Here is a 24904-nt window from a genome sequence, read left to right as displayed (position 1 = left end):
CTAAAAGCCTGTATAGGTTCAAGGAGACCAGAAAAGGATGAAGTGTGTCTATCTAAGGAAAGTGGGTCCAAAGCTATCCAGATTAATTTTGATCCCAAGGGATGCTCTAGAAGAAATTCCATGATGAATAGGTTAGCATAAGTTTGTCAGGAACAGATGCTGTCACACTAGTCTAATGCCCTTTTTTACAATCAATTTCACTGATTTAGTAGAAAAAGAGAAACAGTAAATATCATAGATCCTCAATTTAGTATAATTTAGAGACTGTTCCATGACAGTTTCATTAAAAGGAAACAACTCGTCATTTTCATGAAACCACCAACCAATTGGCATGCTGCTTGGAAAGATCAAACCTGGGGAGCATTTGCAGTGAGGACCCGTAGGGATCTGTTGTTGTTTCGGTTCTATTCAGTATTTCCACTGGTGCTCTGCAAGATGCAACAGAACAGAAGATATATTAAAAAAATCCCTTTTTCACCAACCTGAGAGCTAGAAGAGAGTCAGATTTCAAAACTAGTTTCATAACTCGGATAAATACCTAAAGTTAATAGGATGAAATCATCAGGGCTACCTGAGAAGAACTTAAAACGTACAGCATAAAATGGGGAGAACCAGATGGCAATATGTTAGAAAAGGTTCTGAGTGGAAGTTTGTGTCAGAATAGGAAAAGCAAGCTATTTCTGGGGTGTATTTATAGGTGTTCCTCTCATGTGTAAATGCACGGGACACAGCACTCTAGTTGGCATTGACGCCTCAGCTGGACTGCTCTAAGGGGCCATGTACCTCAAGATAAAGACAAAAGCCATACTGGAAAGAAGTCAGAGTAAAGAATACATCCTTTACGAGTGCAGTCTATGAGGAAAGTGAACAAAATTGCTTAGTCTATGAGAAGACAGTATACATATCTACACATATAAACAATCATATAAATATATATATAAACTTACACACACATATTTGTTAAAACATATGTGAGCAACGTAAAAAAATATTGTCCATTTCCACTGAGAGTACGACAACAAGCAGTGCAGTAAAGAAAATTCAGGTTGGATATTGGACAAATACATATTCATAAATGCTGTCAGACACTTGTACAAGCTACATGCAAGCGTTGCAGATTTCCTTCAAAAAGGTGCTTTTACAAATCGATTAGACAAACAGTTCTTGCGATGCTATCGCTGGTTTTCAAACTGTGTGATCTGTCGCCTCCTTAGATTCTGTGAACTGCTCCTAAGAGGTCCCTGAAAGACAATCAGCCAAAGCAAACCTCTTCTCAGTATACACAATGCCTCTCACATTCATGTTTATGGGTCCACAAATTAAGAATGTTTGAGTAACACTGATCAGCATACACCTGACTCAGCCTCAGCGCCGAGGTTACATTAGACAATCTCTTGAGGCCCACAAGCCCATAATTCTTTTTATTCCTATGTGAAAAATTACATCCCCTCTGCGAATCAATTTTTTTTACTTATAAAAATGCAAACAGCAGTCTCACAAGAGATCGTGTCAGTAAACACATTATAAATTGTTCAGATACAATAGCAGTTATATGAACTAAGGGATTTTATTTACCTCCCCCTTCCATAGAGGTTTTTTTAGGTTTTGAACACCTGGAGGAACTTTACCCCCTGCCTGGGCAGCATCTGTCACACTTGTTAGGGGCAGAAGGAATCTCACTGCAGAGGCACCATATTTACAATTTTTACTTAAATACAAGTAAATAAATGCTTTCGCTATGTAATAAACCGTGCGTTCTGCCCCGTCTGCACACGAAGACCACCTTCAGCCCCGGCACTAGGGCCGGGCCCACCGTCACCCCGGGCCCCGAGGGGCCGCGTTCCACACCCAGGCCCGCCGCCGTGAGCCGCGGACACGGGCGGCACCTCCGTGACACCAACAATAAAAATGAAGGGATGGAGGGAGGGCTGCGGGTGGGCGGCTGCGTTCCCGCCGTGAGGCCCCCCTCGCCGCCGAGGCAGCCCGGCGGCCGCGGCCCGGCCCAGGGCCCCTCGGCCCCGCAGGGCCGCAGAGACGCCTCAGCCCGGGCGAGGGCGCAGAGCCCTCGGTGCCGACGCGCTCCCTTTCTCCCGCTGCTTGTGCCACCTTCCCCCGCCTCTCCTGCGGTATAAACGGGGCGGGCGCCCCCGACCGGGCCCGCCAGACCGCCTGCCTGCCTGCCTGCCTGCCTGCGGCCGCGGGCCGGCCCGCTCTCCCCGCCTCTCCGAGGCCTGCCGCGGCCCGGCCTGGCCTGGCCTGGCCTGCTGTGGCGGCGGCGGCAGCAGCACCTAGGCCCGGCGGCTCCATGGCTTTCATCCGCAAGCGGCGGCTGGAGCGGGAGCTGTACTCCAAGGAGAGGTGAGCGGCCCTGCCCCACCGGCCCCGGCCACCCCCGCCTCGGCCTCCGCGGGGAGTGGGGGCGCCTCCCGCGGGGAAGCGCCGGCCTCGCCCGCCCCCTCGCCGGCGAGAGGGGCCCGGGGCCGCGGTGTCCCGGCCTAACCGCCCCCCCCCCCCGCTCCTCGCTCCCCGGTCTGCCCCCTCCGCCGGGGAGGGGGCGGTGGGGCCGCCCGGGGCGGGGAGGCGGGGGGAGCGGTGGGATCTATCCGCCGTGCTGGGCTTCGCCCTCGTTGTTGTTATTGCTGTTTTAGTCAGGTGCTGATGGTTGCTGAGAGTTGAGGGTGGGCAGGCTGTGGAGCAGACCTGGGCAAACAGGAATGCCGCTCGTCTTGCGTGGAAAACAGCGTCTGTAGATTTCTGTTCGTTTGTGCTCCGTCGTGTTAGTGGCGTCGAGTTACAGCTCTGCTTCGTATAGATGGAGTTTATTATTTCTTTTTTTCCTGAATATTATCATCAGTGTATTGTCAGCCTTTAAATTACAGACTCTGTGCTGGCTCTTTAAAGTGTTAAACTCAATTAGCCCGTTCCCGTCTTTTGACTGTAATCTCTATTTTGTGTTCCTGTGGCTAACTGAACATACAAAAAAGGCTTATCACACGTGCTTGAGTATATCCTTAGTTTACTCTTATTTTTAGCTCGTGTCTGCTTCCTTTCACGTGGTTTATCTGCATCTGGCTTGTCACAGAATTTCAATCTTCATACTGCTATGTAGGAAATCTTTATAAGGTGACAGCAATAGGTCAGTGTGGGTCGTACAGTGGGTGTCTTCCCGGGGGGAGCAGGGCTCCCCAGCTGCCTTCCCGGTGGGGCTGCAGTGCAAACTGTTGATGCGCCTGATGCTGCTGGTTACGTAGGGCTGGTTGTTGGTGGTGAGAGAACCACATGACAAAGAGCTGGGCTCGCTTTGTCCGTATAAATTCTGATTCATAGCTATTCAGCCTGTAAAGCTACTGCAGCTTTTGAAGTGCTTTCGAAGTCCAGATGTAGTCTGGGTCACTTTTTGTCTCCTTGTGTACCTTCTCCTTGTTGCTTTTGGGGGCTGCTGTGGTTTCAGTTGTGTATGAGGGGCCACAGGGAGAATGGACAAACCTCCTGTGCTGAAGGAAAAGAGAAGGATTTTTAGTTTTGAAGTGAAACATCTTGAGTATAGGTAAAGCTGGAAGAATGGCTATATTAGCTCTGTTAAGGATTTAGTGTTAATAGTCCTTTTTTTTTTTTTTTTTAAGAAGCTGAGAAAAAGGCTAAAACTCATCAAAGAACCCAAGTGGGACCTAATCTCTTCTAAAAGGCCTTGAAAACAAACCCAGCTTATTGATGTCTGTCAGCATTACTGATCTGCAGTTATTGAAAGTCTCTAATGAGAAATAGTTTTCTTTGCTTGTATTTGGAAGCGTTTCAGGGTCTTATTATTTGAGTTCGTAATTTGAGCACTTCATGAAAGACAAGTCTTGTTCTCATTTGCACGAGTAGCTTTTCCTGTCTATATATCTACAAACTCATTTCTCTTGTTTCTTCCCTGTGCCTAACACTTGATATCTGTGTAAAATAAATTTGTATATCTTTCATACCCTGTATTGGGTCTTTCCCCCTCCCTCTCTTCTTGTGCTTTTCTGAATTAGGAAATCTTACAAACATTTAAGTGATTTAAAAGATTTGGGGCTCCAAAATATCAAATGAGAAATATTGAATTTTGTCTCCTACTATCCTTCTAGTCCTGCCTTAAAACAGCAGCAAAAGAACCAGCTCTTTGTCACGGAATTGCAGGGAGAGCCTCTGAGCGCTTCTCTTTTCTCCTCCTTGCTGGGTAATTGTTACAGAGACACCAACTCCTGCTTCGAAGTTTCTCTTGTTTTACCTAATCCTGGTGTAGATATTTCCGAGTGAGATGACCATGACTTTTTGAAACTCTGTGGCAACTGCATTCCATATGTGGTTTGGCTTTTTGTTTGTTTGGGGTTTGTTGTTGTTATTTGTACATTGCTTTCCCTGAGAATGTAAGCCTTAAAAGTTCTGGTTAAGAGTTCTGTGAAACTAAAAAGTTAATCTTCTTACGCAGTTGCTTTGGGAGGAAGGAAGATCTGGTTTGGTTTAGGTAATCTGAAAAAATTATTTCCTCTTAACTAATTAGTTGGACGGCTTTAATGTCTGCTTACATAAACCTACTTCTCTGACTGCATGCAGTTTTCTAGAAAAAACAAGAAAATACTGAAATGTCCCGTGTGTGCACACCGAGAACCAGGAGCGGGGTTTTACTTCGCATTTGATTACACAAACCCATGTCCTTACTGACGGGGGGGGGGGTCATTCTGGCAGGAGATTTCCCTTCAGATTCCTGTGTTGTATCTCAGTTGCATCTGTGTTCACCTCTGTTTTCGTGGTGCCCAGGTGTTCAGGTTGAAGAAGCTGTGATGCCAGGCTGACACTCGATACAGAGGCTCTGTCTGACATAGTTCTGCTGGTTTGTCTGGCACGCCGCTCGCCTTCCTGTTCGAGGGGCTCGCCTCTGCTGCTGGGAGCACCGCTCGCGTGAAGCGACCTACGGGTGGCTTGTGGGTCCTGCGGGTGGATCTTTAGTGTGTGACGCTTCCTTGGGCACTGGGTATCTTTCCTGTGAAATCTCGTCTGCCTCTCTTGGGACAAAATATACATAATGAAGGGTTTTGTTCAAACACCAGCAAATGAGTCCCACAGCTGGCCTACAGATATTTTGCGCGTGTTAGGAGGAGGTTTGCTTTTAGAATTGGTTTTACATAGGTGTGGGGAGCTGCTGATTTGGGCTGGCCTGCTTTTTCATCCCCGGCAGCGTCCTTCAGTTGTCAGGATTGTACTTCCAGGGTCAAGTCAAGTGATTGTGCAAGGTGTGTCGGATCAACCAGCTGAAACCCTTGTGTCCCAGTGGATTTCCAGCATGTACTTTTCTGATGAAGTGATGGAAATAACAAAAATTCAGTCACAGATTAAGAACATAAAGCAGGATCAATGGGGTACCTCCTCCTCTGAATGGTATAAATGGGATTTTGCCGAGACGCTGGTCCCTGCACAGTCATTCCCGTGTCTTTGATCAAGTCCTGTGCTTCAGTTGGTAGGTGACATATAAAATAAACTGTGAGTTTGTTGGGGTTTTATTTTTTTTTTCCCCATGTTGTTGGATCTCAGATGAGATCTTTTCAAACTGAGTTACAGAGGGACATGCACATCAAGCAAAATAAAAGTAAGATTCTCAAGTAGCCTGAGCCTGATACCATGCGCTCTTTATTTGCAGGATATTTTACAGCATCTTGGCAGGACTTAAAACCCCAGGTTGTAGTTTGTGAAGTGTGATTCACTTCTTTGTTGCCTACTCTGAACAATGCCAGGAATGTTGGGTTCCCAAACCTTGGGTATAGGGAATGACATCAGATGAGCTGAAGTTTTTGCAAGTGTTTTCCTGCTACTTAGCGTCGTGGCTGGTTTTCCTATGCGTCTTGGGTGTGTTCTTGACTCATATTCCTCAGCCCTTTTCTGAGTGGCAATTAAATGGGACCTGTTTGGAAAAGGCAAAAATAAACAGGACGCTTTCAACTTTGTATTTAGAAAGGAGCAAGCAGAGTTCTTCACTGCTTTGTTCATTTACCAGCCTTACCTGCGGTAAACATATCTTTCTGCTGCTGTAGGTTACGTTCTGTTTTTCTTGGCAAGGTGCCTGGGGGGTTCTTTTTTCTTTTTTTTTTTTTTAATTATTTTATTTTTTCTTCCTGAAGCTGCTTCTCAAACCAATACTGGTTCCCTTTACAAGAAAATACCTTCCACATCACTTCCATATGAATTTTTCGGGTTTTCCTAATAGCGTTTTTCTGGGCCGATACAAAGACAAGAATTTGAAATAGGTCTTCCAGCAAAATTATATTAGCATTGTGTAATTTACCTCGCCCCTTAAGTGTAGGTGCTTGCCTTTTAAGCTCAAACAGCTCCGTCATGCACCATTAAAAGATTAGCTCTTTACTCCACCAGGTCCTGTATACATCGGACACTCTGGGAACTGAAGATGTTGCAACACAGAAGCTTTTAGGCCCTTTGTTAAATTTATCGGAGGGTGGTGATGTGACTCCATTATACTGATTATCCGCAGCCTCCCCCCTGCCTCCCAACATACACCCCCATACAGACCACACAATGTGGCTGAACAATCTTCCCTCTCTTTCAGACCTGGGAAAGTCCTTGTGTTCTTCGAGTTGTCTGTTTTTTTTTTCCAGTTCCCTTACCTAGCGTGTTTTTCTCCCTCTACCTGTCCAGGCTGCTTCTGCTGTTGGTTTCAGGTACATGGTTTGCATTAAATCTGAGCTGTAACAGCTTAAGTGTCCTTCCCCCAGCCCAAAGCTCAAGGCTTTGACCTGGTGGCCGTGGTGCTGCTGGTTCCCTTCATCCCGGGAAGTAGAACTGCCTCTTTCTCGGCGCCTCTGGCAGCAGAGCTGCTGGGCAGGCTTGCTGCCCTCCAAGGGGTAAGGCCTCGTGCTTGGCCATCTCGTACTTGCCCCCGACCCCTTCACGTTGCACCATCTCTGGTACTTCTTATTGCCTTCCATGGACTGATTCAGGTTACTGAGTCTGTGCAGAACTGCCCTGGGGAAACTCAGCAGCTCTGAACGGAAGCTCGTGGTCTGATCTGTCTGCTAACAGGATGGCTTCTTCAGGCCGAAGTGGGTTGTCTTCACAGCTGTAAGTAGACTTTGAGGCATTACAACTTGGTAGGCTAGGTTGGACCAGTGAAGTTACTGAAGCTTTTTTTGTTTTCCCCTGAAGTTCCATTTTTCATATGATCACATATATTAAAAAAATATCATCTCAGAAGTTTTCTGAAAGCTTGTTTGTTGTTGGTGAGACTTTGAGGATAAAGACCGGGGCTGTTATGAAGCTGTAATATAAGGCATTGAATATCTTTTGAACTCTTGCCCCTTATTGGTACTTTCATGGGGTTTGAGCTTTCTTTGAAAATCTTGTCCAATTTGTCTCTCTTTGTCATTTTCAAAATATGTTGGTTTTCTTAAAATAGTCTAGTATGTCAAGTTCAGTATACCAGAGAAAATGGTAAATGATCCCTGAAGACATAACTGTGGATTACAGACTTCATTGGCCTGTTGCTAGCTGTTAAATAGCATGGTGACCACCAAATTTGTGAACATAAACCTGTGAAATATGTCTTTATTAGGAAGCCAGCATAAAAATACCCTGTAATACACTTAAAGGTGTGAGTTTTATTGCTTGATTTCAAAGGATTTTACATCAACAGATGTCTGAGTTGCTTGCCAAGAGAAGATACAGCATTGCCCTTCTCTAAGTAGATTTTTAATAAATGCTGATTAAATCATTTATACTTGGGAAGTTTCAAGTAACAATTGGATTATACATTTTGAAAATTGATTAAAATGAACCGCTTGCTGATGCTAAGAAAAATATCTTCAACTTGATCCTTTTCTGTTTGCCTGAAACAGAACAGTTTCTGATATTTGATTATTACTGTATTACAGGAATACAAAGTTTGAGAACAGCAGGCACATGTAGACGAACCCGTTGCTTTTTTTATTAAAAACCACAATTGGAACCAGAGCTGTTTTTTCAGATACTTGTTCTTGCTGATAATTTAAAAGGACTGTCTCATTTTAGATATGGTAGTATTTTTGTACACTTCCCAGCTAATAATTATGGTTTGCTTTTTTAGGGAAAAAAAGGATATATATTTTTAAATAGGTTTCTTTTATTTTTTTTGGAAGGGAGCCACTTGCATTATTGAAGTTTTCCGGTCCTTCTCACTGGACGACCAGTTTGTCTGACCAATTGCTGAGAGTTTTTCATGTCTTGGGGCAAGGGAGGGTGGGCTGGGAACAGACTTGCTTAGCCTTACTTGACGTTGGCTTTGTGATCCAGGTTCTTCTTCCTGGGCACTGTGGCAAGTCGCAGGCTTACAGCTGGAGACCAAAATGCAGTTCTCAACTGGTACACATTTAACCCGTTTCTTGCACAGGCTGTCATGCATTCCCTTCCTACTCTTATTTGTTGGTTCTGTTTTTTTTTTTTTTTCCTCTTGTCATGTGCAGAAGAATTAAATTACTATTTTACATCTGTACTAAGTGTGCGTACAAATTCCTGTCATAGGACTACAGTTGATAGTATACAGGTTTTGTGTGTCAGTCATCTAGATATTGCAAGTGTCTTTGGGCTGCCTTCTTTACCTCTTTGCAAGCCAGTCAGCCTGAAGCCCAGCTGCTGAGTGGCACATTGAAGACCCCCATTGCTTTAATTGTCTAGCTGTTGTGATTGATTTCCTATTTTGTCAGGCCTTCTCAACACTGTTTGCCTGCTCCTACAGCTTACCAGAGGCTGATCTGTTCCCTTGCCATCTGTAAATCCTTGGTAAGCCTCCTGGCCAGCCTGAAGTATCATCCTGTGCAGTGATAATTCTCAAGAGGGACCCTGTTGATACAATAACTCTCAGTAGCTCTACTTATTTACATGGAAAAAGCCTGTTCTGTGACAATAAAAAGGTCTAACTGTACTCTAGCAACATCTGATGAAACTTGACTTTTCCTTTTTTTGACAGCCCTATGGATCACTAACACAGAGAAATGAAATTTAAGTACTTAAGCTGTAAGGACTGAGATGAGTTGAGAAATTCCAGAAGGTTATTCCAGAGATCATGCTTCAAAGTCTCTGAAGTTCGTAACTAGCAGTGACTTGAACTGGTCTAGATTTGTTTGCCAGTAATTGAGATGCAAGTCTGAAAATTTTGGTTCAACTTACGGTGTCGTAACTAGAACTCGAATACATGTTTGTAGAAAAGAAGTAAGAGTGGCTATCGTCAGGAGCGATTGAAAGAGAACAGCAAGAGAAAAGGAGACATGAAAAGCTCCAGGGAACTGGAACACAATGGCAGTATCACAAAAAAAAAAGAGTTAAGGATAGACTTGACATGTGTACGCAAGCAGTTGGACTCGAGGAAAAAGAATAGCAATATTTCTTCTTAGCTAATGATGTCTTAAATCATACGTTCTTTTGTGCTGGTGAAGAAGCAGACAGTGAAATCCTGTGGTTTGAGGGATACTTTATGGCCACAAAAGCTGGATATTTTGAAAGGTGCCGTTTTTATGACAGAATCTTTGGACAGGCTGGCAGTTCATCCCTATTGCAATGGGTGCTTGAGAAGAGACTGGTGATTGTGGTTGTGGAGACTTGACGTCTGGCTCTGCCTGCCTGCAGAAGCGACTCACAGCAGCCTGAAAATACAGGAAAATGCAGTTAAGAGTAAATGGACTTGAAAGTAGGAGAGCAGCAACAAGCACAGAAATGCTTGGAAGAGACTGCAGAACCACCTGGGAGACTTTGTGGAGAGCATGGGGGGAAAATGTGGAAGATGCACTTGGCCTTTAGAACATAGAGTGTTTGGAGAAAAATGCTTTAACAGCTGCTGGCAGCACAGCCCTTCCTCAAGACAGCGAAGGCGAGGTCAGAACGTGAGCATGAGGTTACGGCACAGGAGGTCGCTGGTCTCCAGCAAGGAGCTCTGCAGCGATGCTGTCTCTGTAAAACTGGATTGTGAGTAGTTGTGTGGAAGAGACACAGAGAGACTAACAGCGAAAGGGTAAACTGGTTGCTGCCAATAAATATTGTATTTAAAAAGGAAGAAACCTCCCATTTCCCACGGTGCCCAGGTAGCCTATATGAAGAGTTTATCTTGAGTTTTTGTGCCTACCTTGTGCGTTAATTTTTTTCCACGAAATCATCTGATTAAGCAGGAGTGAGGGTGATGCCTGGGAAAGCGTACCTCAAATCCTTCCCAGTAGCCCACAGCTGCTGATTTTGGGAAGGTGAATTTACGCAGAAGGTGTGGAGTATAAAGATACAACAGTGTCACAGGGATGGTTATTGTGAAAAATTTGAAGGAGAGCTCTCTTAGTTTATGTATTTTGGCTTCTGTAAGCATGCTGTAGTTACTGTGAATAACAGAGCCACTGTTTTGATGTAAAATCATGCCTTATCTTGAATATATGAAGGATTTTTGCATTTACCAAAGACTTAAAAGGGAAGTCTAGTGATTACCAGTGCTGCCAACAGGTGAATTTGGAAAGAGTATAAAAATGTGGGGAGTTTGTCAAAAGAATAGGTGGAAACAAAGGAAAGAGCCCAAGAATGAAGAATTTCAGAAAATATTTCTATCGACCAGGTGTTAACAGTTTTCTTGGAAGAAAAATTATGGGACCATGGATATCCTTGCTGTGAAGCTGCTTGTTACCTGTGTCAATAGTGGCTTTCCCTGATGAAAGGGAGTAGAAGATTTTTTTTCAAACAAATCGGGCTATTACCTTTGTTCTTAACTTTTTTATTTAAATATTTGGGCTTGTGGATAATAAGCTGAATGTGTGGGTTTGTACATACTAGCAAGAAAAACACTCTGGTGGTGAATTGCTCCTTGTATATCCTAATGTAGCTTTCTTAAAAAGCTTTCAATCAAAATGGGATAGGACTTGCTAGGTCTGAGTTTGCAAAATCCCCAAAATTATAAGTTTGTCCCAGATGATTTCAACTGGATGATGTGTTGAAAATGGGGTTTAATGGTAACTGTGTGGAAGCTGCTATGGTTTTGTGTTCCTCTTCCCCCTTAGCTTGTAGTGTTCCTAGTGAAGCTTTTTTTTCCTCAAAAATGCAGAGCTAGACCTTTTATTTTAGCTTCCTGAAGGTGAGTGATCAAAATAAAGAGGAAAAGAATTATTTGACCCCTTCAAAGGCCCAAGGCCTCAAACTTGGGAATTCAGTTTACACCTGCTGACAGTACATGCTTTCGTAGGTGGCAGTAAGTTTGAAGAACAGACTTCTAAGAGAAACAGAAGGCAACTGAAGTTATGCCTTCCGAGTAAGGATACGTGAAGGCAAAGCCCCTAAAACCCCATCAGAAACTAGAGATTCTCCGGAGCCATACAGTAATGGCAACGGGGGTAGAGGCTGAAGAGACTTTTTGAGATTTGTGTTGAATTTTCTTAAGGGGCTTTGTATGGTGTGTAGTGTTCCAACTCCTATGTTTTCTAACATGTTAACATCAGGTGTTTCTTAATGGCCTCACGATGTATCTGTTCTCAAGAAAGAAGAGGTAAAGATAATGCTGTTTTGAAAAAGCAGCAGAGCATTAGGACAAAGCATCTTGGAGACATGAGCAGTTTCGGGTATATGGACCCACTGCTAGTTGTAGTTACAGTATGCCTTTATTGTTGCGGTCTGTTTAATATAACAGATCAGCATAAATCTTATGTGAACGAGATGTATTTTCCAATAATGCTGCTCTGTTGTGAGATATGCTTCTTACCGAGCAGGCTATTCGGTACATCCAGTTCATTTTGTGGACTCTCGACGTGTTTACTGCTATTTGAATCCTGCCCTAGGGACACTTGGCGTTTATTAGCATTGTCACGGGTGTTTCTCGTGAAGCACATCATGAACACAGTACAAAAAGCTTGAAGCGTGGATGCGAATAGAGACAGAGTACTTCTGCAGGTCAGACCAGCGCACACACAAGCTGTGAGATAAGATGTTTCTGCTCCTCCTGCTGTGCAAATGCCCACTGGCACTCCCCACAGCTGAAACACGGAGGTGACCGAGTGGTCACCCTGTTAGTAGAGTTGGGAGTTCTAAAAACTTGCAGCAGGTTTTGAAGTTAAGTTGTTAATGCAGTTTCATGTTCTGTCTAATCTAGCCCATTTGCATTTACCTCGTACCAGCACTGGCATTACTATGATCCTGCAATTAAATACTTCAGAAGGCTTAAATTTTTTATTTATCTGTTTGTTGTCTGTTGGATTAGTCCATAAAAAGGCTTTCTGTGGGGTCGAGCAGGCACTGGTACCAAGGAAGCGCAGGAGTGTGGCTGGAGAGGGAGTCAGTGCTTCCTCGGAGGACATCCCTCGAGTGCTCAGCCACGTTGCGAAAACTGTGGCTGAATTTTCTCTTAATGCTTTAGACCAAAAGAATTAAATTACTGGTGCTGCTTCAGAAAGATCTAATCTCTTTTCCAAGCAATTCGTTCCTGCCCCTTCTTTCGTGCCATTGCGTATTTTGCCTGGCAAGCGCTGATCAGGACTAAACTAACCTTGGCTGGGGGAAAGCCTGGCGACGTTAGGATCGTTCCCACCTGAGACATTTGACCAGAATCTGGTATCTAACCTTATGTATGTCGAAAGAGCATCGCTTGATCTTCTTCATGTGTACACAAATTTTCCATATGGGTCTGTGCTTTTAAAAAGTTAATTTAAATTAATTCATTCTTGGGGTGTGGGGCATGGCACAGAAATCAGTGAAGACTTCCCAAACAGTTGATATTAAGAATACTAGATCTTATGGTGTTTTCTTTTTGAATACATAATTTTTATTTATTTGTAGGTTTTCCCTGCTTCTTCTTAACCTGGAAGAATATTACTTTGAACAGCACACAGCTAATCATATTGTCAGTAAAGGCTGCAGAGGTGAAAGGTACAAAACTCTTATATACATTCGTTTACTGAAGTCGTTCTAGTCTTGTTTATCTCTAACACATACATAACTACTTTCTTTTTTATTGTTCCTCTTAGAAAATTCAGAGGCTCTCTGAAAATCTGTTCAAAGTCAATCATTTTTGAACCTGATGACAATATCCAACCCATTATCAAGGTAAGCAGTGCAAACTTACAATTTCTTGGTAACTTAAGATTCTCTTTAAAAAGCTTTTAAGAAGGAATATGTATTTTTGTAACTTGCTGCAGATACCACTGAGAGACTGTATTAGTATAAAAGCCCCAGAAGACAATGAAGCAAATAACCCTTTCACACGGTATGTGTGTTTGAGTTACTGTGTCTGTGTGTTTAACTCCTTTTAAAGCTGAAAGCCCATCTCCTCAAATCTCTTATTTACATTTTAGGTGTACATCTGGAGGGATTTCAGTTGTATGTAACCAGGTAAGACCTGCATATACCAGATTCTCAATGTATAAATGAGTGAGGTTACATTCTTTGATGGTGTTGTTCTGGAAGTTGAAGTCTTAAGGTCGGGGGTTAACTGGAAACAAAACTAATTAGTGTCAGAAACTTAGCAGTAATGTGAAGCTGTTGAAGCTGGAAATTGCAAACTGTTAATGACTTCATTAAGTCATTAATTTGATAAAGTGAGCTTTTTTTGCACTGTGCATTTTAAAATGAAGCTTAGGGCAATTAGAATTGAATGAAAAAGGAGAATACACTGAAATTAAACTGGTTATTAATCATCTTTGTTTTGGTCTTGCAATGTTGCTTTCTCCTCCTTTCTGCGGCACGTAGGGGTAATGGCAAAGCCATCTTGGTCCTTGCAGTTCAGCTGCGTGAAAACACTGGACTGTGCTGCCAAATAATTTTCGGTAGCTGTCCCGAAATACTGGGCTCAAGTTTTAGTCATGAGTTGTGATTAACTTGGATATGTTCATAATTAATGTTAACTAAGGGAATATACCTCAAGCTTTGACAAATTGCAGCTGACAGGTGTTCGAAAGATGTTCACGTTTTCAGGAAAGAGCAGAGATGAGGTGGGAAATACACTTCTAAACATTCTAATGTCTTTGTAAAAATCTGTCTTTAGCAATACCTAAAACTGATAGACTTTCTCGGTTAGATACTGCTGCAGTTGGAACCGAACTCGAGCATTTAACGTTGTCTGTGTTAAAGTAACCAGTGCATTTACTCTCATCTTGAAACTGCGAGTGTTGTGTAGTCAAGGCTTCTCGTCTTGGGAGGTCTCTTTGTGTATTGAGTGTTTCTAAAGAAAGGTATTACTAATTGTTCCGTGCAGTTGTTCCAGCATACGTTGTTTGTGTATGTTCTGAAGAACAAATGATTATAAAAACATCTCATAGGAAAGGGGAATTAACTTTTAAAATGGCAAGTGTGGTTAGCACCCCCACTCACCGCCCCTCCCATGTGTAGCTTACCAGTCATCCTCCTGTCTCTGGGGAGATGTTCGGAGATAGTTGGGTGGCATGAAAAATGCTGGTGTTTTGGGTAAAAGGCGTAGGGACTTTTGAGTGTGAAGTACTCGTTAGTTGTACTTGTGACAAATCATGATCTAAATATAATTTTCTAAGAATTTCTGCCTTGTAGGAAACTGCACGTAGCAAATAATTGGAACATCTTGAACATCTTTGCCTTTTCAAGCTCAGAAAAAAATGCATAGTGGATAAGAAGCTTTGCTTTATGTAACGGAGAACTTAGAAACTAATGGCTATGAAGTACAACAAATACAATAATAATTGGAGATTATTTAAGTATTTTTCCTCAAGGTAAAACTGGGGGGGAAATCCTCCAAAACAGGAAATTAATACAGTATACAAAAGGTTTTGCTCTGTTTACATATTTATTTTTTTAACTTGTCTGCTTTTTCATGTAATTTGGGGCTCTCAGTGCAGAAAAATGTTCAGTTATCCTGCAGAAGAGCGAGCTGAGCGTAAAGCAGGTGTCTCTGGTTCTTACTCTCCAATGGCCTGGTTCAGGTCGGTCCCTGCCGATGTCAGAGGAAAGGCACTAATTGCCGTTACTTTTCAGTGCAGCACGCAGAGGTGTGCTGAGCTTGTGAGCTTCTGAGCACACAGCTCGCTTTCCTCGGGCTGGGTGGTGCTGTGAGCCGTGTGTGGTGAAGGCTGGCCCTGTGGTCAGCCGGGGGGAGGCTGTACGTGCCAGCCAGAAGGGTTCTGGCTAGAGAATGGTACAGCGGCTGTTCTCGCAAGGTTAATGTTTGCTCTTGGTTTGAGGCTGCTGCCATGATGGCTTGGAGTGCAGCACCAGAGGGTGCGAGCTGTAGAAACCAAACCGAGGAGCTGGAAAAAGGCCCCTTGATCAGCCAAATCTCTCGGGCCATGGAGTAGAAGACAGTCAGTCATGCAGTCTGGTGCATTTTGTGCAGTTCAGAACCAATCCCGAGGCTTACACTCAGGCCTGAGATTTAGCAAGTTTGACTCTTCCCTACAAACAGAGCAAAACCACGACTTATTTCTGGCTTGCCTCAGACGGCAGATAGCAAGTTGATATCTACAAACCAACATGCTGGCAGTCAAGTCTTTCTATAGAAGAATGTTCTGAAGAAGGAGAGTAGTTTCATGTGGGTTTTGGGGAGGGAAGATCCTTTCAGACACGACAATAACATCAGAGAAACAAAACTGTTCAAAACCGTGCTGTTGGATAAGAGAGGAAATCTGGTGTTCGTGGCGGTTGGAACTGGAAGCGAAATGTTTGGCAGTGGAAGAAGGGGTTCATCTGAGAAGGTTTACGCAGTTGTTTGTGTTGTGAGTTGCCCCTGTGGGGTAATTCCCATCAGGATGGACCCCTGAGGGCATGAGCCACCAGAAGAGAGGGGGAGGATCCTTCCGTTGAATGGGATTAGACTGGTGGCTGCGGGTGTTGGCTTTAATGTTGCTACTCCTTGAAGGTCATATGATTGGACTAAAACCCCACTAATAAACTGCATAAATAAGTAAGCCTCTGAACTAAGTTGGACACTTGCCCCTTTTGCAATTGGCTGATATAAAAGGTGATTGTTTTTCTACAGTTTATCTGGGGTGGCTACAGCAGGATATTGCAACGCAGTGTTTTGCTTGCTTAAGCAGCATTCTTAGCTTTGCCTTTATCAGGACGATTTATTTTGGTTGTTTTTTTTTTTAAGGACTGAAACTGTAACATCTCTTACTCTTTCAGGTTTTTCTCATTAAAGAAAGAAACATTATTGCACCCTATAAAACAGTAAGAGTAAGTACATATTTTTTCACTATTCTTAACAAACTAATGTTTTGCAAGGATTTACATTCTCGTTTCTGAAGGAGTAAGATAATTATAATTTGAGGAATATGACAATAAAGTTAAAAAAAAAAAAAAAGGTAATTGCGCATATTGATAAAACAAGTGTCTGAGTTCTTCCGTAATGGGTTTGTAGTATTTCTTGGAGGACATACTGCAGACTTGGCACTTGCTGTTTGCCTTGGTGGGCAGCTCTGTGGGCTCAACAGTCAGAGCTGTCGCCTGACTGCTAGTATTCAGTGGATGCTGCCTCCTGGTTACAGGGCTGCTCCTCAGTCCTGCTCGCACCTGAGAGGAGAGGTTGCTGATCGACATTTCCCAGCCGAATGCTTCGCAGCTCAAAGAAATGGCAGATAAAGCTGCTCACAGCAGGGGTCAGAGCTTACTTCTGGTTGCTTTCTGCTCATGGGGTGGGGCTGCTCTGATTCTGAGCCCAGAGGCTTCAAGACATAGGAGCAAGGGGTTTTCACCTGGAATAATGTGAGATGAGTTAGGACACAAACACAAAATGAAAATGCAGAGTCATTAAACGCCATGTTTGCCCAGGAACTGAAACAGGCAGAATTGTTTTTCTCAACATATTTGTTCAAGGAGAACATTGCCACAATGATGGAGTCCACAGATTTGCGCTACTCTAATGAACAGCAAAGAGGCGAGAGATGATCTCTCTTCTCTTGACAACTGCTTTGGCTTGGTTATGCGATTAGGCCTGTCTCTAAACGACGGGGTTTTTATTTTCTTTGTTTTATGTGTTGAACCCGTTTTCTCTTCTAGACCTTCTATTTTCTGTTTTGCCTCTATGTGCAAGATTTATTAAGTACTAGACAAATATCTTGTCACGTTGCCAACACAGTGAAAAAGATAAGAATCAAAACGGCCGCTTGGAAGGCTTTTCCCCTAATTTACTACTAAGTCAAGATTCATTCATACCTAAAGCATTCTCCACAGTTAACCATTACAATTTACTTCACAAAAGTGCAGCTATGTTTCTGCACATTAAAACAAGAAATCTAGTTTGACTTCGGTCTTTTCAGATTTTTTTTCTGTTGCTGCTAAATACCTTCTACTTGAATCATGCGTCACCATGTGCTGGATCTTGGTAGTGCATTTTATCTTCCGTGTCTTGCGTTGATTGTTTCAGATCAATTACAAAATACTGAGCTATTGGCTTTGCATATGGCTGGAGAGCTGCAGAGAGAACTACTCACAAAAGCTTTTATATTGGTGGCTGTGAGCAGTCCTTGTAGACCATCTACCAGGACTTCTAAGAGCCGTACTTTCCCTGTTGAAAAAAAAATGGTGCTCTGGGTGAAATGTTAAAAGGCACTTATCTAAATCGCTGCTGAATTTCTTGTCTCCCATTACTCCAGCTCTATTTGCTTCCTGAAGCATGCTTTCCTCTTGCATCGCTGTCCCTTCAGCTCAGATCACATACGCTACACTGAAGGTCATCTAGATTTCCATGTCGTCTTTTTCTTCAGTTTCAAATCAATCCAGTTGTAACCCCTGATCAATATCTTGATGTAGTCTTACCGACCACTTTTTTAAAGTCTAGCCTGAGAAATTACAAACCCCTGTGTAAATGGATAATACAGTTTTATACCACATTCAGGGGTCACGAAGGGATCCCACCACCTTTGCTAGATATGAGTTATGTGTAAGAGTTACTATCAGTTGATCCGTGCACATACTATTAATACACTTACGTCAAAACCAGAAATACGTGCTACGAAACGACACGTAAGGAAGCTGGGAAAACTTTGCAGGGAAAAAACGAGTATGCTGCATCTGCTAGGTGATGTGTTAGCGTTTTATAAATGACTAGTCAAAACAGGTTGTGATTGGATTTGGTGTGTTTTCAGCTCAGAACTATTGATTGCAGGAGAACGATAACTTTTAGAGCCTAGTCTTTAAAGATTTGATGGGCTGGTAACTTTTGTCTAAAAGATACGCAGTACCTGTTTAAATGTAGCATGTAATTTGCTTGTTCTATGTGTGTTTACCTGATGTTCAAATGGACAGAGCAGGTGCTAGTTCTGCATTTACTGATGTTTACACTGTGATAATTTGTTTGCTTCAAAACTATTATGTTGCACTGTATTAAATAAAGGACTAAATACTGCACAAAGAGCTTACCACAGGGAAGATGTATTTGTAAAGGAAAAAAAAAAATCAGGTTTAACATCTGCCTTTGGAACAGTTCAGGTATGCCACAACCTTTGCTACAATACTTTGACCAGGTTTTAGAGTATTTTGATTTTAAGTTTTTTATTTGTTTGTTCGTTTTCACTGAGCCTTTTTTAAAAAAAAACAAAAACAAAAACAAAAAAACAAAAAACCCACCTCATTTCTAGCAAATGTGCTTTTGGTTTTAGGGTAGAACAGAACACCTATTCCAACTGGATGTTGCTGGGAAACTAGGAGATGTTGTGCAAACTCTGCATCAGGTATGTGGTTAAGTATGTAGTGACACCAATCACAGCATGGTTTTTGATATTTAATGGAGAGCTTTCTTTAAATATTTATTCTCAAGGTGAAATTCTTGGAGTATCTATTTTTAAAATGTAGCTGTTGAACACAGCATCTACTCCTGACAGCTGTCATGAGCTCCCCATATTAGCTTTTCGTATGCAGGGTGCTAGTATACAGGCAAAGTAATAACATGACAGTAGCAATGAACAAACATGTCCTCCTTTAAAAAGAAATAATAATGGCTCTTGTAGTACTGTGTCACCAAGAATGCTGAAGGCTTCCCAGTTTCTATTGACTTCGGAGCTGTGTGGGAGGTCTCTGTGCTACTTTGCTTAAAGCTCATTGTTCTTCAGCTTTACAGGGCTTCTTGTCTGGATAAGATGGGAGATCAAGCTGCCATGGTAAGTATCTGATTATTGCTGATGTCACTGTTTAATAATGAAATTCTGGTTGCATTTGAATCATAGACCATATCAACTTTTCTTTTTTTCCCTCCACATTAGATAACCGCTATATTGCAATCGCGCTTGGCTAGAACTTCATTTGATAAAAACAGGTATCTTTCTAATCACTTTCTACTGGGGAAATGATTTTTCAGCTTGTTGGTTGATTAGTCTACTGCATCAGTACTTAATAGGTGCTTCTTTAGGGCAGCATAAGCTCTCTGGTTCGGAGAGTTATCTTTGTATTCTGAACTGTCTGGAATAGAGATGGGAAATTCTGTGTTGTGAAAATGAACAGGTTACTTTTTTATTTCTCCAAACTGTTGTGTTTATCTGTGAATTTGTTGCAAATTGGGCATCAGTATATGCCAAATAAAGCTCTGCATAGAAAAGTCAACTGGCTTACTGTTCTGGTGCAGAACGTAGCAACGTTCCTTTCTGGAGTTCCTGTTAAAGTAGAGGTCTCGACAAAGAACTTTCTTCACATCTGAAATAGGCTTAGCGACGTCCCCGTTCTGATGTCCTGAGGTTATAAGCTAACCTAAAACCTTTCTAAAGAATTTAAGGGTAGCTCTACCTAAGTAAGAACTGGAGGTAAACTTACTCCCTTTCTTCACTTGTAGATTTCAAAGCATTTCTGAAACGCTGCATATGGAATGTAAAGCAGAAATGGTGACACCACTGGTGACTAATCCAGGGCATGTGTGTGTTACTGATGCTAACTTGTACTTCCAGCCTCTTAATGGATATCCTGTAAGTGCCTCATAGATGGTCTTGCATACAGTGTGAGCACGCTGCCCCTCTAGTGGACAGTTGTCATTTTCTGTATTATTCCTCTTAAATGCACGTGGAGCACATCTCCAAGAAGAATCTATTTCAGTTGTAATCAGAAGCTCCTTAGTCTGCCTTTTGGTATGTGCTGCTCTGCTGCATTCAGCGTATCTCTACTTCTGAGGCTTATTCTGTGCTGACTTGCTTAAAGCTGACCTGCTGACAAAGCACTAAATGTCCTTTGCTCATTCTCTATTGATATTTAAAGAACAGTTTTTGTAACATTTAAATTAAGGTAAATTTCTTAATCTTACTCCATGACGTTGTTCCTACCTAGTGAGAGCTTTATATCCTTGGATCATGGGAGATCTTAGCTAGGTTTTCTACTAAACTAACCATTTCATTCTCCAGAGGAAAACTGAGTGCATGTTGCAGACAGATTACTGCTTTGGAACTCTGTCACAGAAATAGCAGGGATAGTCTTAGCAGGCCACTGATATACTAAAAGAATGTCCAGGCAAGGAAAATGTGTTTTGCAGCTGAAGGTGAACTGCCGTTCAGTTTCCCTCCACCAGCTGGCACCATTGGCAAACAGTTTGCCCAGCAGCCCAATGGCTTCCTTATTTTTACCACAGTTTATTGTGTTCTGCTCCTCTCTTGCATGATTACTATACCTGGCGATGGACTCGGGTGATAATACGCTGTTCTTTATTCTTAAACTGCTTTGCTACTCGAGCAAGAACCAACAGCAAAGACAAGCTTCCTCTCTTTAACGTGACTGCTTAGCACCACTGTTCCTCTACTAACATGGCATGGATGGATATTGTTTTCATGTTGCTAGTATCTCTAGTCAAGAGAAACTTCAGATTGACTGGAGAGGTTAATGTAGAAGAACAGACACCTTCTAGAACATCTCCTTCTTTTCTTCCCCCTCCCTTGCCCCCCACAGAAACCAGTAGTACAGATAACACTGCAAAATGTGCGTCGCATCTATAAAAGAAGACATGGGCTAATGCCACTGGTAAGCTCAGATATTTATTTTCTTTAATGTCTTGCTGTATATATTGTTTCTTAAAATGACCAGCTGAAACTGTGCATCATTAGGTAAAAGCAACACGTTTTTAAAACTCAGGATTAAGTACTGAACAGCACTCAAAGATCTTCTCTAGTTTTTAAGTGTTTTCATTCCCTGTGTTGTCAAATAGATGAAAACAGGAAGAGTGAACTCTGTCAGGGATGAAAAATTTCTTTCATAAGCAGTCAGCATAGGGGGAGGGAGACGGGGGGACCTCCCGGGAGCAATTCATTCCGTTTATCTCAAACACCTATCTTGGGAGAGAATGAATTGCTCTCTCGTGGTGTGTTTTCTCTCTGGATTGATTCATGGAGGGAGCTTGATCACTGGTTCAGATTGAGACTAATGGGGAGTGGTGAGTCCTGCTGTACACGACTGAGGGATGATGAGGGTGCTGCAGTGGAGCCTCCGCTGGATGCTTTCACTGTTTGCACTGAAACTTCAGCCTCGAACAAAATTTTTGTCTCGGAACACATTTAAACTAAACAGACATTTAACTCTTTGCCTCGCTCGGCTCACTTGGGACAAAGAAGTGGATTACCTGTGCTGACTCAGTCCAGCCAGAGCCAGTCCATGGCCAGCTGTAAAGCCTTTTGCTCAGTTGGATGTAAACAGAATGCTTTTATCACTGGAAATATAGAAGATCAAGATGTTAGATTTTGTGGGCAAAACCGCTACCCAGTTTAGAGTCTCAAGTTTTAGATATTAGTAACTGAAATATTCTGTTAAAAAACATGAATTTTACAGCTTGTCAGTAATTGCTCTCATTTACTCTCCCCCTCTTTATCTTTTAAGGGACTCGAAGTATTTTGCACAGAAAATGATCTGTGTTCTGACATCTACTTGAAATTCTACAACTATCAAGATCGAGACGAGCTCTATTTCCTTATTGCGACGTACATAGGTTTGCAGTATTTGTTTGCTAATGGGGTCTGTGGTACCTTGTGAGGGGAAATTTGTCTGGATTTCGCTCTGTTGATTTGTGGGAAGAATGAGAAGAATAAACGGATGTATTAGCCCTAAAAACCTTTGATAGAAGTAAGCAAAGTTCAGAATGAACGTTGCGAAGTTGCTTACGTTCTGTTTGTGTTTGAAGAGCTGAGTATGAAAGCTGAGACAACATTGTTAGGGCAAAATTAATGCTTTTGATTTGCAACTTGATACACACCGTTGGTTAACATTCCCACCCCCCCAAAAAAACCAACCAAGCAAACAAAAACCCCCACAAAACACTTCATCTTCAAAGCAAGGGGTATATAGACCCACTCGGCTAAATTGTGTTTTGCTGGAAGAATATAGACTGACTTGTGGGTGGATTGCCCTGGCCCCCAGTTAAGCCCAAGTAAAATGTCCTGTTGGGAAGGTGATGGATGGATTTCCAGTGCACACATAAATACCTGAGCTTTCCTCAGCCTTAGCAGTGGCTGATGAAAGTTACCATTCTGAAACAGTTACATTCTCATTTCTATTAAATCTGCATTAATTCCTAGAAAATGCTATGTATCTTTTGCAGATCATGAGCAGAAACTTTCTAAAAGGCCAGCATGTGTCCTGGAAAAATGAGGAGAAAAAGCTGATAGCTTTTCTGTAATGCTACCACAACTGAAATGTTGAAACTCGCTTTACTGCCAGTACGGAAAGTGTTCATGTAAATTTTGTGTCCTGTTTTGTTATTGTACCAGAGCTCTCGTTTGTTTTAATGAATTTGCCTAAATATTGGTTGACGTTTTCCCCACTTCACAAAACAAAGTGGAAAGGCCACAAAGGAACCATCACATCCCCTGAGAATTGTTTTAGTGTTTTACGTTTTCCTTTTCAAAAGGAAAGTGTTCTGACATGATTTTCTCTGTTATTGAAATAACCGCATAATACCCTGCTTCAGACCTGGATCACTTTCAAAGACGAAATGTCAAGGCGCAGATGAAGGTGATCATGTTGTTGTTGGAGCTTAGAAATAAAAAAAAAAGGGTGAGGCCTTTCTCTAGAGGTGTTTGTAGCACCTCAGTAGCTGTCTCTGACAGCAGAAGATCCTCTCTTTGAAGCTGCTGATGCTTTTTACTTTTAGAATTTAAGGTACTAAAATGAAAGGAAGGTTGGAGTATGTTTTTCCAGCCTATGCTAAGCTAAAATAGAGGCCTGCAATATCCTAATCTGAATTCCTTTCCTTCTAGTTAATGACTGTAGTGATAATGTTTGGGTAATTTGATGTTCCATAGAAACCCTAATTCTTCAGCTTTGTGTTGTAGCCTTCGGCAGCAACTGGTGGGAAAAGGTATTTAAAGACTTTTGAGTACAAGGAGGAGCAGCCTGTAACACGGATGCAGTAACACAAGGATGCACAATAGTGCTTTGGGTGGCAGGGATGTGGTTTCACTGTGATTTCTTGAGGACTCGATGGTTTCTTGCCATGGTTGCAGTCCTTCAGTTCTGCTATTTCAGGCACTTGCCAAGGTGCTGGAAACTGAATCCATGGAAGGAACAACTAAAAAGAAAAAAACCAACCAAACAAAACAAAACCAATGTGCAAAACTACCCCTGTCCCAAGGTTTCTCTTGATAAACCTGCCCCACACAGGACAGACTAAGACGATTTAAGGTGGAGGGACAGAATGAAATCAATATTCCCAGGTCATTTTGTTGTCCAGCAGCATGCCTTTGTGTCACAGCTGTTGAGTAGAGAGTAGTGCAGTTTTGAATGTCTTGAGCCGCTGCCTACTGCTTCAAACAGAAGCTCCAGGTGCATAATTCCTCCTTGCTCAGGTGGTGGCTGAGTTTTATCTTCCTCTAGTCTCTCTGTCTCAGTGGTTCTGAAACGGAATCCTATTTACCTACGTACAGGATTTCTTTCTGCAAGTCCTTGCAGTGGGCATCCTTAGAGGTCCAGTAGGAAAACATATTTTATTGTCTTCTTGAATTCAGCAGAACTGCTTCTAGAAATTGGAAATCTTAAAGGTTACCTGTACCAAGAGAGCTGTTCATGGTCTGCAAATACTTTTCTATGCCTCCAGAAATGTTCAAGGTCTTTCCCATCCATTGGTTTCAGCACTCCTTCTGTGTGAATTTTTGTTGTTGAATGCAATGCAGGCCTGTTTGAACAGATATTACAAGTGTGTGAAGTATGGTAGCTATTGAAACATGAAGTCACCCCTTAATTCTGACTTGTTCTTTTAAACAACTATGCCCTTAATTATTTCAGAGTACCTTGCCTAAAGTTTATCGCAGTATAATGTGGGGGTGGAACTCCAAATGTCAAAACTCTTAATGTTTTCTTTTATTTTAGAAAATCATATTACAGAGCATACAGCTGAAAGTTATATGTTGCAGTGGCAGCGAGGACATATATCGAATTACCAGTATCTTCTTCATCTCAACAACCTGGCTGATAGAAGCTGCAATGATCTCTCCCAGTATCCTGTATTTCCCTGGATCATAGCAGACTACTCTAGTTCAGTATTAGGTATGGATGTACAAAAAGGTGTGTCAGTGCATCCTGTCCAACCTGAAGTGTCTCGGGGGGTTTGACACCATGTAAAGGTCATGGTACATCAAAATGAACGTGGCCTTGGTGATCTTGGGTGTTTTCTTTTGCACTTACCCATCCTCTGGAGTTTAGTGGACAAAATACCTCACCTTTTTCCGTTCACATGCAGAGTATGTACCAAGTATCTGCTTGGTCGCTTTGAAAATCAGCAGTACTGAGCGTTCAGAGACTCTCTGTGATTCTAATAAATGCAAAAGAAACCAGTAAGTTGGCTCTTTGTGGAAGGAGTTGGATGCATTGCAATGTACGGACTCCAGGTGTTCTTTAGCAGCTCGTTGCAAGTCGAGAGGAGGAGGCTGACAAGGCTTGAGCCTAAATAGGCTCCTTGATTAAGGGTCTTAGCGCAGTTTGTGTTGGAAGTTTGTCCTTTCAAGGATTGTGTCTCGACAAGCAGCAGAGC

At 42.4% G+C, this 24904-nt stretch overlaps 1 protein-coding gene across 1 annotated transcript in view; it reads left to right on the top strand.

Moving 5' to 3' along the window:
* Positions 1-2262: 2262 nt before the first annotated feature.
* Positions 2263-24904, top strand: part of NSMAF (neutral sphingomyelinase activation associated factor) — a 39213-nt gene continuing 16571 nt past the window's right edge. The window contains exons 1-13 of the mRNA XM_086472727.1: positions 2263-2358; positions 12796-12885; positions 12984-13062; positions 13155-13222; positions 13311-13347; positions 16105-16155; positions 18579-18650; positions 19029-19076; positions 19179-19231; positions 19742-19871; positions 20839-20910; positions 21760-21868; positions 24244-24420. Of these exons, the coding sequence (XP_086328853.1) occupies positions 2306-2358; positions 12796-12885; positions 12984-13062; positions 13155-13222; positions 13311-13347; positions 16105-16155; positions 18579-18650; positions 19029-19076; positions 19179-19231; positions 19742-19871; positions 20839-20910; positions 21760-21868; positions 24244-24420 (1039 nt within the window). The 5' untranslated portion in view covers positions 2263-2305. The remainder of the gene's footprint in view (positions 2359-12795; positions 12886-12983; positions 13063-13154; positions 13223-13310; positions 13348-16104; positions 16156-18578; positions 18651-19028; positions 19077-19178; positions 19232-19741; positions 19872-20838; positions 20911-21759; positions 21869-24243; positions 24421-24904) is intronic.

Source organism: Leptosomus discolor, chromosome 13 (assembly GCF_034619465.1).
Source record: "Leptosomus discolor isolate bLepDis1 chromosome 13, bLepDis1.hap2, whole genome shotgun sequence".
NCBI lineage: Eukaryota > Metazoa > Chordata > Aves > Leptosomiformes > Leptosomidae > Leptosomus > Leptosomus discolor.
The sequence above is the reverse complement of the archived record's forward strand: the minus strand, read 5'-3'. Positions and strand labels throughout refer to the sequence as shown.